We start from the raw sequence: 12,754 nt of genomic DNA, 5'->3' as shown, positions 1-12,754 counted from the left end.
GGATGGATGGATGGATGGATGGATGGATGGATGGATGGATGGATGGAAATGGCTGAAATAGCTAAAAGTATGAACATGTATTTGAGTTCATAAAATGTACAGAAGAAGCTGAAAACAGAAAACAATGGAGTTAATGCATCATTTAGACAAATATAAAAACTAGTGACTGACGGTGAAACAGGAGACAAGGACAGACTGTACAAACCCCATCGTCTCACTGATGCTTGTTTTTCTGTCCTGCAGTTACACTCAGCTGATCGGCATGGCAGTGCAGACTGCGTCTGGGATGAAGTACTTGTCTTCGCTCAACTTTGTCCACCGTGATTTGGCGACTCGCAACTGCCTGGTGGGGAAGAATTACACCGTCAAGATTGCTGATTTTGGCATGAGCCGGAACCTCTACAGAGGGGATTATTATCGGATTCAGGGCCGAGCAGTGCTTCCCATCCGCTGGATGTCGTGGGAGAGCATCCTCCTGGTGAGAGACGGGACAACATGAGACAAACTGGTTAAAACAAATAAACGCTTACATCACCACATTCATCTCTAGCTGCATTTAATACAAGTTTAACTCCATTTTACAGCCTTCTAAGTATTTTTACAACATGTCAAAAAGCTGAAAGTGCAACCTAGATATACTCTAGCTCAGGGCTATTCAACTGAAGGCCTGGGGGCCAAATCAGGCCCACGGGTGAGCTCAGTTCGGCCCACCAATGGGTTCATGTTAAATAAAACTAGATTTTAAACCATAAAACAAACTAATGACAGTAACTGTTGGATGTCCGGCCCCTCAGCTCTTGGTTGTCAGTAACTGTGGCCCCCCTGAGTAATTTAGTTGAACAGCCCTATTAAGAATAAGGTGGTGGTTTTTGTTGCCATTGAATCTGTTTTATTTGTTTATTTTGTCTCTCAGGGTAAGTTCACTATGGCCAGTGATGTGTGGGCATTTGGAGTGACTCTGTGGGAAATCCTGACTCTTTGTAAGGAGCAGCCGTACTCCCAGCTCTCTGATGAGCAGGTCATTGAAAACACGGGCGAGTTCTTCCGGGACCAGGGCAAGCAGGTGAGTTTAGAGCTGGTCGTCCTGAGGGCACACTATGTGTGCGTGCGTTGTGGTGTTTTCACCATACACACTCTTGGCACGGTTGTTACTATGCTTCAGATTTGCTCTCATGTTTTCAAATTCATTCATTCATTCATCCTTTATTTATACAGGTTAGTTCCCATTGAGCATTAAAATTCAAAATGTAAAATAAAATGCCATTCGTCAGAGTTTTTGATGTTTCTCACGTATAGTTCGTTGCAAAAATATTTCCCATCCTTGAAATTGTCGTTATTTTATTTACATCCTGGAAATTAATTGGATTTTTAATTCAAAAAGAATAGTAAACTTGCATAAATTACTCATCATTAATCTTGTTTAAAGGTGAAAAATCATTTAAAATATTTCTCTTTATTTTGTTCCATCCGTCTTTCCTTTAACTCTGACCAGTTTTTCTGTTCTAAAAAAAAAACATTCCCACAGCATGATACTGCCACTACTGTGCATGCCTCAGGGTGCTGAAGCAGTTCTCAGAATGATGAGAGGCTGGTTTGCACCAGACATGGTGTAGATCTTAATTTCACATGTTTGGGGAGTCTCCAATAAGCCTTTTGAGGGATGCATTTCTAACCCATGGTCTCCTGGTGGTTTTATGCTTCCAGGTGTACCTGCCAAAGCCTCCCTGCTGTCCTGATGGAGTCTACAATCACCTGATGCTAAGCTGCTGGAGGAGGAATGCCAAGGAAAGGCCGAGCTTCCAGGAAATTCACACTCAGCTGATGGAGAGTGTGGTAGAGCAGATGGGAGATGCATAGCTTAACACTATCAGAGTAACATAGAATGAAACAATATAAAGAAAGTGTTATTCTTACAGCTAGATGTGTCAAAATGTACTGTAAGTTTCTATTTATTACATAGAATTGAACAGTGACAAAAATCCTCACTTTCCTAAAACCCAAAGTACCTGCTCCATGCAGCTGTCAGGCACAAAATGAAAATATCTGCTTGTACAAGACATTTAATTTCACATACAGTATATCTCAATTTGCCATGCTTTGGACAACATGTCATTTCATCAACATAAACAGAATAAAATATGTTCAATTAATGTATTTAGTTTGCTTCATCTCAGAACAACTTGGAGAATCTGATAGAAATCAACAAAATCTGAGTTTAAATAAAAGAGCTGTAGATTAATTGTGAGACTTATTTTTATATATTAATCTGAAAATGCTCTGAAGTCAACTATTCTTTTTGGCATCAGTCATTTTCAGACACTGATATTTAATGAGACAACACCTGTTTGGTGGATCTACACACAAAAAGGCTTATCATATAAGAACAACTTATGAGCTTGATTTAAAGTTTTTGTGTTTGTTTTCGTGCCTCAAACTTCAAATGTAAAATAGTATGTATTAAATAGATTATGATGTAGTGTTTCAGGATATTAAGGATAGACTTTTGAAAATAAATAGGATGCTCTTTCATAATTTTGATACGCCAGAAAAACACATTTTCTTGTTTATGAGCTGTTACACTGCATATGGAGATTTTGGGAATAAGTATAAACTTTTTAAATGTCTATTAACTATTTAATGTTTTGTTGTTACAATTGTGCTGTAAAATATAAATATAAAAGATAATACACACTTGAACAAAGCTCTGCACTGTAGATTTTTTTTAGCATTATTCACACTTTATATAAGCTACATGTACGTGTAATTCTTGTCTGTCTTTACTATATTACTTTTGTATATTACTAGCTAAATTTTCACATATTTTGTGTTTTCATTGGTAATTCTCAATGTCAGATGTGTGATCTTTAATCAAATTTATGCTATGCTTATGCTAGCTATTTATTTCTTTGAAAGATTTTAAACATTTGATAATGTCAATAGAAATAGCAAAGCAAATATGTTCTTGTCTTTAGTATTTCACCGTATTTTATATGGCGTCTTGCTTTGACAGAGTTTATAACTTCTTTTATTTTATTTAAATTGCTTTTGCTGAATTATTGTTGTCTGTACCTTCTATGTTATGTTTAAAACAGGTCTAATTAATAAAGGTGAATGAATCAATTAGCTTATTTTAACATGAACCAACAGCATACCTTTTTTACTGAATATCTTGTTTTATAAACATGTTTTTTAACTTTTCAGAAATATATTTATTGTATATAGTTGAGTAGTTGTGAATAAAAAAAATGTCTTAAATAACTTCAAACTGTGTTTTTGTCGCGTTCTTCTTCGCGTTATGTCACTTTAAATTGATACGCACACGTTTTGGGCCTCTTCGCGTGCCGTAGAGAGAGCTGATTGGCTGTTTCTTTACGTGTGATCACGCGACGTGTCTGCTACAGGCTGCAGCCTCGTCTCTCATCGGACGATGGGCTGAACAGGGAGCAAATGGAACCTGTCAGATTTGATTTCTGTCTGATTTGAATCGCTCAGAGTTTATTTCTGTCTGTTTTAAAACTACACCTCCGCTCAGACATGGAGAAAGTGGTCATAGTAACCGGAGCGAACAGGTGAGCTCACACAAAGCGAATTACACAGAGCTGCTGTGTTTAGGTTTCTACTGAGAATAAAATGAGATGGGCAAAAATAATTCATGTTAAGAAGAGAAGGAATAGAAGTAAATAGTATAATAAATAAGACATTACCCGAGTTTAAGAAAATAAGAGGGCTATACGGTCCTCTCAACTCTCTTTAATATTTTATGCTAATAAACATCTCTTGAAAATGTCGAATCTTTACAAGAGAATGTGTAAACTCCGGGAAAGTTACAGTAATTCACAACAATTGAATAAGTTAGCCTGGCTCGGACATTTCCAAACTTACTTCAATGTGCCTTTTATTCCTTTAACACTCATTTATTCAACCTTTAGGCTAGCCTCAGTGATCCACGGACTCATTTACAAGAGGGACCTCTTTTAAACAAGTGAAGCTGCAAAGGATGAAGCCAGGGATGAGCAACTAAAATGTGTTTTAAAATCGCTATAAAACAACTCAAATCCAATCAGTTTCATAGTGTTTCATACAAACGTGATGTTATAGCTCTTTACTTTGTTGTCAATTTCACATTTGGAAATCTGGGGTTATTTGTAAAAGCAAACAGCAGCAGCTGGCTGCAGCACTTCCTGTTCAGCCTGGAGCACTTCCTGCAGGGAAGTATAAATTGAATGATAAAAGTCAGTGTTTATTGTGGATCATACTACTGCATCTTTGTCTAAATAAGATATGACAGTAAATAATAGCCAGTATGGCTGCACATCATTTGCTAAATTCAACAAGAATGTTTTATATGTTTTTTTTCCAACATTTCTTCTCCAGTAATGCTGCTCTTAGGCAGGTTTATACAGATTGCTTTGGCTGAGTTTGGTGCATGAAGTCAGCTGTTTCCTGTCTGTCTGCAGTGGCATCGGCCTGGCTCTGTGTGAGAGGCTGCTCTCCGAGGACGCCCAGCTTCGCCTGTGTCTGGCCTGCAGGAACGTGCAGCGGGCCGAGGCCGCTCGGGCCGCCCTCCTTACCTCTCACAGCAGCGCATCTGTCGACTTGGTGCACCTGGATGTGGGCTCTGTGCAGTCAGTGCTCCGTGCTGCTCAGGAGGTGAAATCCAGGTAAGAAGTGTTGGATGTTTCTAATTCATCAAGCTGTTGTCTTTACTCCTTAAACTCTATGTCAGGGGAATTTAAGTAACAGTTTATGGATGTTTGAAGCATGTGTGTGAGGTCAGAGAGTGTTTTGTCTGCTCAGAGAGGAGCTGATTTGAGCCTGCATATACAGTTGGCAGACTGAGGTCACAGTGACTGTCTGATAAAAAATTATAAAAACACTTCCTGCCTCACTGTCCGGTGCAGATATTCATGACTGGGTACCAAGCATGTAACTTCGCCTGTTGTGAACTCTTGTCTTGCAATTAAAAAAACTGTTAAAAAAATCTTCTGGTGTCCTCACTGTGACTTATTTGAGTAGATAGATAATAATAGGATAATTATTTATCCAACACTGTACTAAGATTGTTATATCTTCAAATACAGTATATAATTGAAGAAGTCCACTTTGAAATGGCTGAAAAATCACTCCATGCCTTTCTTTGTACTCACAGGTACAATAGAATTGATTTCCTGTATCTCAACGCAGGAATTATGCCCAATCCAATGGTGGACATCAAAGCTTTGCTCAAAGGTCTCTTTTCCAGGTAAACATCCAACAATAATAACCTGTAATTGTTTTTTTTTTTGTTTTTTTTTTTTGGGGGGGGTGGTGTAGTTATCTGTTAATGTTTATAGCTGTACAAAGGTTCATTATGTTTCTGATGGTCCCTAACCTCTTCTACTGCAGGAACGTTATCAACATGTTCGCCACAGCAGAAGGTCTCTTAACTCAGCAGGACAGTCCCAACTCAGATGGTCTACAGGAAGTTTTTGCTACTAACCTGTTTGGTCATTTCCTCCTGGTACACAGAAGCTCTAAATTTGTCAATATGTCGATTTCTTATTATATTCCTTTTGTTTTAAAAACAGCTGTTTAGGATGTACAGAAACAGTGACGTATGAATACAGATGTTATATCTGTTGATAAACCGCTGAGTAGGTAGTGGATGGAAAGATGGGGAGTAAAAACAAGATGTTGTGTTGTTTGCATTATAAAACTTTAACTTTAGATACGAGTTAGGGCTTCGTCTATATTTAAAAAGCTGCTGAGATCAAACTATTGTTTTTTTAAGCTTTTTAAGTCTAATCCTCACAGAAAATGTAAGTTTCAATCGGTTAAGAAAAGACTGGAAATATAATGATTGTAAGTCATGAACCAACACAAAATACTCACGACTATGAAGTTAAACGTGGCAAAAGAAATGTTTTAAACGTTTCCAAAATAATTAAAACTAAAAACGTTTTATAGAAAACTACAAAGTTGTACAAACTTTGTAGAGCCACCTTCTGCAGCACTTCCAGCATTCGGTCTTTTCAGGTCACTGCAGTTTCTGTCCTTCATGATCAAACCACGGCAGCTCCTTCAGGTTGGATGGATGCTACTTGTTGTGTCCAACCATCTTAAAATCACACCAGATACTCTCAGCTGTACTGTGGTCTGGGCTTTGACTGGACCATTCCATTGGGGTCATTGTCCTGCTGGATGATGAACCTCTGTCCAAGTCCCAAACTGCTTTCCACCAAGAAACTACATCTATTAACTCTGACCAGTTTCCTGGTTACAGATTTATTTAGTAAAACACCTCCCCACAGCATGATGCTTCCAAAGTGATCTTTCACTTATTGAATGGGGATACTCCCATCTCTGTAGATAAGCTGGTCAGCTCCAGCTGGGTTATCTTTGGCTTTTGCTTCTCTGACTCTTGCTCTTCTTTCCTTTAATCCCCCCCTTTGGAGTAGAGTGTTTAGGATTCTGGAGTATTTTTATACTCCGACCCTGATCTATATTTCTCCACGCTTGGTCTCTGACCTGTGTTCTTGGTCTTCACGTTGTCTCTTGCTTGGTGGTAGCTCTTACTGTTTTGAGGCGTTGCACTGGGGTTGATTCTGGGAGCTGTCCGAAAAAGTGTACGCAAACCAAGATCATCAAGTTCAAGAATCTTTATTATCCCCAAGGGGCAATTAATTTCACAGTCAGTAGAGATATAAAACATCCACACTAGACTAGACATTGAGAGATATTAAATGTTATTATTATTAAATATTGTTCATTCAGAAGCTTGATCACTACTGTAGATGAACAGATGCTGGGATATATTCATCATTTAACGCGGGTTCCTCATTTTTCTGGACTGAATAAAACGTGCATTGAATTTAAGGAAATGCAAACGTGAGACGTCATTTAGATTTGACCCATCAAAATGAATGCGGTCATTTATTTACAGAATCAAATTTAACATCAAACATGTACATTAATTTGGCAAATTATGAAAATAACAATATAAGCAATCAATCAGAAAAATCATACGGCCATGATTTTTCCGTTGCTGCACCAAAGACATTTATAAAACTGTACAACTATGATCTTTTACCCACACGGATGTGAATAAGCACTTTACACAGACATTTCTAAATATCTGGGAGAATTTCTACTTGATAGAAAGTTAAAGATGAAAGAAGTTAAAGGGAGTAAGATTGAATGGGAAGGGAGGAATGTTCACCAGAACCGACACTCTCCATCAGAAGCCCAGCTCTCCTTCGGTACGCTTGGTAGGAAACTTGATCCATTACCTTTCTGAAGATTTATCAGCAGATATGGAATTCCGTTAACGCTACCTGTCCAGCGTCTCCTGATGGTCGCTGTAGCTCGTCAGAAGTAGTGGCTAGTGAAAGTTATAATCCCATGGAACTCGGAAGAGCCTTTTGTCATGTCAAGATCATCCCGTCTCTAACAGAACTTGAGCAGAACCAGCAGAAAACTCTCCAGCACTCCAGCAACTTCAGAACTCCAGAACTCTAGAAGTCTGACAACTCTCCAACTCTGTGCTTCTGTGTAGACCAGGAAGTACTGACATTTTAAAGACTCTTTCCCGGTTCACTTTTTGGGATTTTTCATTGGTCAGAAACGACCAGACGGGGTGGGTTTTGTGACGTAAGAGGTTAGAGACAGCGAGAATTGTTATGGGACAGCTCAGAAATGTTCTCACAGACCGAGAGGGTTTTGTTTTGGCGTGTTTCAGGAAACAGGTGCAAAACATCTCTACTTACGTCTGAGAGGATTCTAAAACATGACAGTTTTAACATAACAACTTGTTTTTCGTTTGACTGTAACCTTGTAAACGCACACACTTGCTCATTCAAAAGCAGAAATCAGAAAAATGCATAATTACTCTGCAACAGCTTTTAACATGAGAATAAAAATCATTACTCAGTTAATAAAATTGATTAGTTCACTGCAACATCTAAAATGGTTTGAACTAAGACACTTTGATTATCAACATTTGTAAGATAGTAATGATAATAAAAAGAGAGTGTTCTTTTCACTTGAATCTTCAAGAAAGAAAGTCTCAGGATGGGTGAACCTGTATTTATGGATTCAAATACATGAAATGACAGCTTCTGTCCCACAAGGTTCTTAAGGTCAAGAGTTTTGACCTTAGACTTAGTTTCGACGTAGGCCTAGTCCACTACACTACAGGGATGAATGAGTTTTTCAGTCTGTTCGTTCTACAAATGGGCAGCAGAGACCTGAACTCACCATGGAGTGGTGATCAGGATCTGCCAGAATCTGCCTGGCCTTGTTCACTGACCTCACCTTGTGTAGGTCAGTGAGGTTCTGTAGGACTATGCCTGCAGTTCTGCTGCACATCCTGACATTCAATTGCCACATCTGATAATGAGATTGCTCACAGGTGCACCTTCTTTGACTAATGATGTGGCTTCTGAGGGCAATGATGGGGGCGAATTCATTTCCACACACCACTTCTCAGTTTAATATTTTTAGAATTGTTAAAACACTTTTTCTCCTCTTTAACTCCATTAAACTAGAGTATTTTGTGTGGGAGAACTTTTACAACCCACTCCCTTATGAGTATCGAGTCACTTACAGCAGAATTTTCTCAGCATTGCACCGTTCCACTTGGTCCTGATAGGTTTACACACCTGCCTCTCCTCTTCTGTTAGTTTTAAATGTGTGTTTGGTGCCTTCATGTTCTGCTGGCTTGATATTCTGGTACTGATGTCTCAGATCAGGGAGTTGGAGCCTCTGCTGTGTCAGCCAGGTCACACGTCCAGGCTGATATGGACTTCATCAAGTAATGCTCGTCGCTCAGCCTTCAGCATCGACGACATTCAGCACACAGCTGGGAAGGAGCCTTACAGCTCCTCTAAATACGCTTCAGATATGCTCAGCCTGGCACTAAACAAACATAAGAACCACCAGGTTTGTCTGACACACATATGGGGGGGGGGGGGGGGGGTAATACTTTGATATAAATGTCACTTAATGCTTTAACTCTTGTATTATTGAAAGTTACACATTAAAACAACTGTTTCTGGTACAGGGGCTGTTCTCCTCTGTGATCTGCCCAGGTCTCGTGATGACTAATCTGACTTATGGGATCCTCCCCCCTTTCTTCTGGACTCTTATCATGCCCATCATGTGGCTGGTGAGTTTAAATATATTTATTGTGTTAAACTCTGTATTTAACAAGATTTAACTTGTATAACGACCGTCTTTTCTCTCATAACAGATCCGGATTTTCACCAACACGTTTACGATTACGCCTTACAACGGAGCAGAGGCGCTTGTACGTTGCCAGCTTGAATGATTGCTCGCTGCTTAAAGACAAAAACAAATGATAAAGGCTTTGCATGTCTGTTAGCAAAATGTCTCGTGAACCACTTGGCAGATTCTAATGAAACTTTCAGAAACCAATCATATCTAGATTGATTAACTTGTGCAGCCAACTCAATCCAGCATGGCCGTCACATAAATATGACCTTACAAATCACAAAAATGGCTTTGAGTCATTTTTACAGATAATTAGCTGAACTGTAGTTAAATGCATTCTTTCAGGGAATGACAGGCCTTTCATTTTTCATATGACAACTTCTATGAAAAATGAAAACATTTGTATATTTGATTTTTTGTTTTGTTCTTAGCATTGGTTGTTTCTTCAAAAGCCAGAGTGTCTGGATCAAAGAGCGAAATATCACAGTTTAACATCAGGGTTTGGGACTAACTACACAGAGCCACGTCAGGTGAGTAACTCAAAATATTAGTTTAGTTTTAACCTTGTAATAGTTACAGCTTTGAGAAATAGTAAAGCACCAAATACTCCATCAGTAGGGGCTGAATAGACTACTGTATTTTCTGCCCGACACGTCGCTCCGCCCTAGAAGTTGCATCAGTCTAAAAAAGTGGAAAAATACATAAATATGTTGCTTCGCTGTATACGTCGCATCTATTATGCCTCACTGCTGACGCCTTGCATTTGTTACGCGTCACCGCTGACAACCTGGAAATGTGGGCCGGTGTTGTGCTAAAAATCAATGGGTTGCCAAATGGCGGGCATGTGCACAGGAGGACTTTAACAAGAATTTAACAAGATTAACACTTAAAAACATTTATTTGCTAGAAATTATAGCAAAGGTGTGTCTCAGTTGAACTTTTACTTAATAAATGCACTTTAATGGTCAAATTAGCTGCATTTTGCCGGGGCAGTGCAGCTGGTTTGACGGTTCCAAGCAGCGAGCAGAATGACGGTGGTGGAATATGGCAAGCCAATTGAGTCATTAATATCGGGTGAAAATTTTCAGTCATCCAGGACATGGTAAATTCAAAAGAGTTCAAGAAAAACACAATAAAGTATAATAAATTAAGTCCAGTTGTTTTTGTATTGAACTTTTTTGAATTTGTCATTATAGCCACGTTTACCTATTACATGATACAACGGCATGCCGTACTGCTGCTGCTACTACTACTCCGCTGCCATCTAGTGGCTGAAAATGGTACTGCTCTTTTTTTTTCTAGTCAGAATGAATGAAAACAACATATCTCAGCCAAAAATTGGTTTATAAATATGGGGGCGAAATCCATAAATATGTTGCTTCGGCCTATAAGTTGCAGGACATGCAAATTATGCAAAAAAACTGCGACTTATAGGCCGAAAAGTACGATAATCGACTTGTCGATTCAATTGGCATTTTGCGAGTTTTTAAATTTTACGTCAGTTAGTCGCAGTCAGTGGGTGTCACGTGTCACATGATCATCTGGTCCGCTGGCTACAAAACAGATTCTTCCAAGCAGGTGGAAGACGAGGAGCAGGCAAAGTCTTCCCAAACAGGTAGAAATTCATCAACAGTGTCGGAAGTATTTCACTAAAGATTATGCTGTTAGTGTTTTTAGTTTCATTTTATTTAATTCCCAGTGGAATCCACTGCTGTCCGCACCGCTGTTTTTAGTTTCATTTTGTTTTATGCGCTCCACCAGCGAATCCAACACCGCGCACCCCACTGTGTGTGTATTAGTTGCTGTACATGCCGCCGCTGGTGGATAGTTTTTATTTTTATTTTATTTAATCCACTAAATAAAATAAAAACAGGTACGCACCACTGGAGATTCCAGCGCACATTACCCATGGTGTGTACCGCGCACCACCACCGGTGGAACTTTTACTTAATAAATGCACTTCAGTGGTCAAATTAGCTGCATTTCACCAGGGCGGTGCAGCGAAATGAAGCTGATTTAACGGTTGCTCCAGGCGAGCTGGACGAAGGTGGAAGTCTATGGGAAGCCGATTGTGTCATTAATAGTCGCTTTTGCCTATTACATGGTACAATGGCATACCATACTGCTCAGTTGCATCTAGCAGCTGACAATGGTAGTGTTCAATATTTTCAGTCAGAATGAATCGAAACGGTCGCATCTCAGCCAAAAATTAGTTTATGAATATGGTTAAAAAAAATCATAAATAAGTTGCTTCGATGTATAAGTCGCAGGGCATGCAAATTATGCAAAAAAATAACTTTTAGCCCCCCAAAAATGGTAGTTACTTGTTTGTTGTTTTTGGTGCTGTTTATAACTAAAATAGTCAGTTTGGGACTGTAAAAACACAGGAAGGAGTAGTTTGTAAATGTTAAAGTTTGATCTGTTCTGTTTCATGAAGCTAATCAGATTTGACTGTTGTGTTTCAGATGGACATCGATGATGAAATGTCCGAGGCCTTCTATTCAAAACTTCTCGAACTTGAGAAAACTGTCAGAAGCAAAGAGAGTGAGAGAAATGTGTGTAGCTAAGTCACTACATCAAAAAATAAAATCGCTTATTTGGATGCCAAAAGTTACCTTTTTTTAAGAGATTTTATTTGTTTTTTGTGTAATTTTAAACTTCACCACAACTTTTCCATGTACCTTTTTTTCCAGTTACAAGCACAAACCTTTAACGTATAACCCCAAAATAAAAACATGTCAAAACTAAAGTTAATAAAAATATTGGAATAACAATGGGGATGTTGAGGAGATATATTGTACATATTTAAAATGAACAAATGGATCAGTTAGGAGTTAAGACAGTTTGTAACATTTTTACAGTTCAAATAAAGGACATGGCTGCAAACAATGAAAAGTAAAAGAAAAAAGCTCTTTGTTAACCTATGTTAGATTAATTTAAAATGTTCTATTAAAAAAAGCTCAGGTCACTAAATTATTTGAATGACTTGGTTTTACTTATTATCTTATTATCTCAGTCGTCCCAGCTGAAAGACAAAAAGCATTTTATTAAACCAGTTGCTAAAAGAGGTCAACGTAGATTTCTGAAAACAATCAGTCTTCGGGCCTTTAATGAGGCCGTAGCTCTAGATTGAAGTGGTGAAACATCCCCTGCCTCTGACGGTGTTATTTATTGTTCGCATATGTGTGAGAGGGCCTCATTACCAGCATTGTTTGCAAGGTAAAGAGTTCAGGGCTATTCAACAGGCGGCCTGAGGGCCACTTCCAGCCTGCGGGTGACTTCAGTCAGTCAGATTCTTTATTGTCATTCGCACCTCATGTGGTACATGTGGTGGAGCGAAATTATGTACACGGGGTCCCAGTTACATCCAACAATAAAATGTAAAAGAAAAACAGTAATAACATCTAAGATGTGAACTAAGAAAAACATCAACTAAATATACACTAAGCACTCATAACATAAAACATTGAACATCAGCACAAACATGAACATGAGTCTGTGAGCAGATGTCCAGCCCTACAATGAGTTTCATTAAAAATAATAA

The 12,754-nt window shown here is 38.7% G+C and overlaps 2 protein-coding genes across 2 annotated transcripts in view; both read left to right on the top strand.

Moving 5' to 3' along the window:
• The window catches only part of LOC119414179 (discoidin domain-containing receptor 2-like), a 20,131-nt gene extending 18,274 nt beyond the window's left edge, over positions 1–1,857 (top strand). The window contains exons 14-16 of the mRNA XM_037681279.1: positions 244–478; positions 914–1,063; positions 1,705–1,857. Coding sequence (XP_037537207.1) covers positions 244–478; positions 914–1,063; positions 1,705–1,857 — 538 coding nt within the window. The remainder of the gene's footprint in view (positions 1–243; positions 479–913; positions 1,064–1,704) is intronic.
• A 1,524-nt stretch (positions 1,858–3,381) lies between these two features.
• LOC119414502 (3-keto-steroid reductase/17-beta-hydroxysteroid dehydrogenase 7) lies at positions 3,382–11,870 on the top strand. Its single transcript, XM_037681598.1, has 9 exons — positions 3,382–3,569; positions 4,458–4,661; positions 5,150–5,242; positions 5,386–5,500; positions 8,725–8,919; positions 9,041–9,145; positions 9,230–9,286; positions 9,642–9,740; positions 11,676–11,870. Exons 1-9 carry the CDS (start codon positions 3,535–3,537, stop codon positions 11,775–11,777), a joined length of 1,005 nt encoding a protein of 334 aa, XP_037537526.1. The 5' UTR covers positions 3,382–3,534; the 3' UTR covers positions 11,778–11,870.
• Positions 11,871–12,754: the final 884 nt, after the last annotated feature.

The sequence above is a fragment of the Nematolebias whitei genome, chromosome 9 (genome assembly GCF_014905685.2).
Source record: "Nematolebias whitei isolate Nwh7 chromosome 9, NemWhi1, whole genome shotgun sequence".
Lineage (NCBI taxonomy): Eukaryota > Metazoa > Chordata > Actinopteri > Cyprinodontiformes > Rivulidae > Nematolebias > Nematolebias whitei.
Note: the sequence above shows the minus strand (reverse complement) of the source record. Positions and strands in the feature narration are given on the sequence as shown.

Bases quoted from the DNA above. Each gene is read 5' to 3' on its own strand.
- LOC119414502 (XM_037681598.1), top strand. From the start codon at position 3,535: ATGGAGAAAGTGGTCATAGTAACCGGAGCGAACAG. The intron at 5,243-5,385 runs GTAAACATCCAA...CTTCTACTGCAG, and splicing joins CTCAAAGGTCTCTTTTCCAG to GAACGTTATCAACATGTTCG. The intron at 5,501-8,724 runs GTACACAGAAGC...CTGATGTCTCAG, and splicing joins TGTTTGGTCATTTCCTCCTG to ATCAGGGAGTTGGAGCCTCT.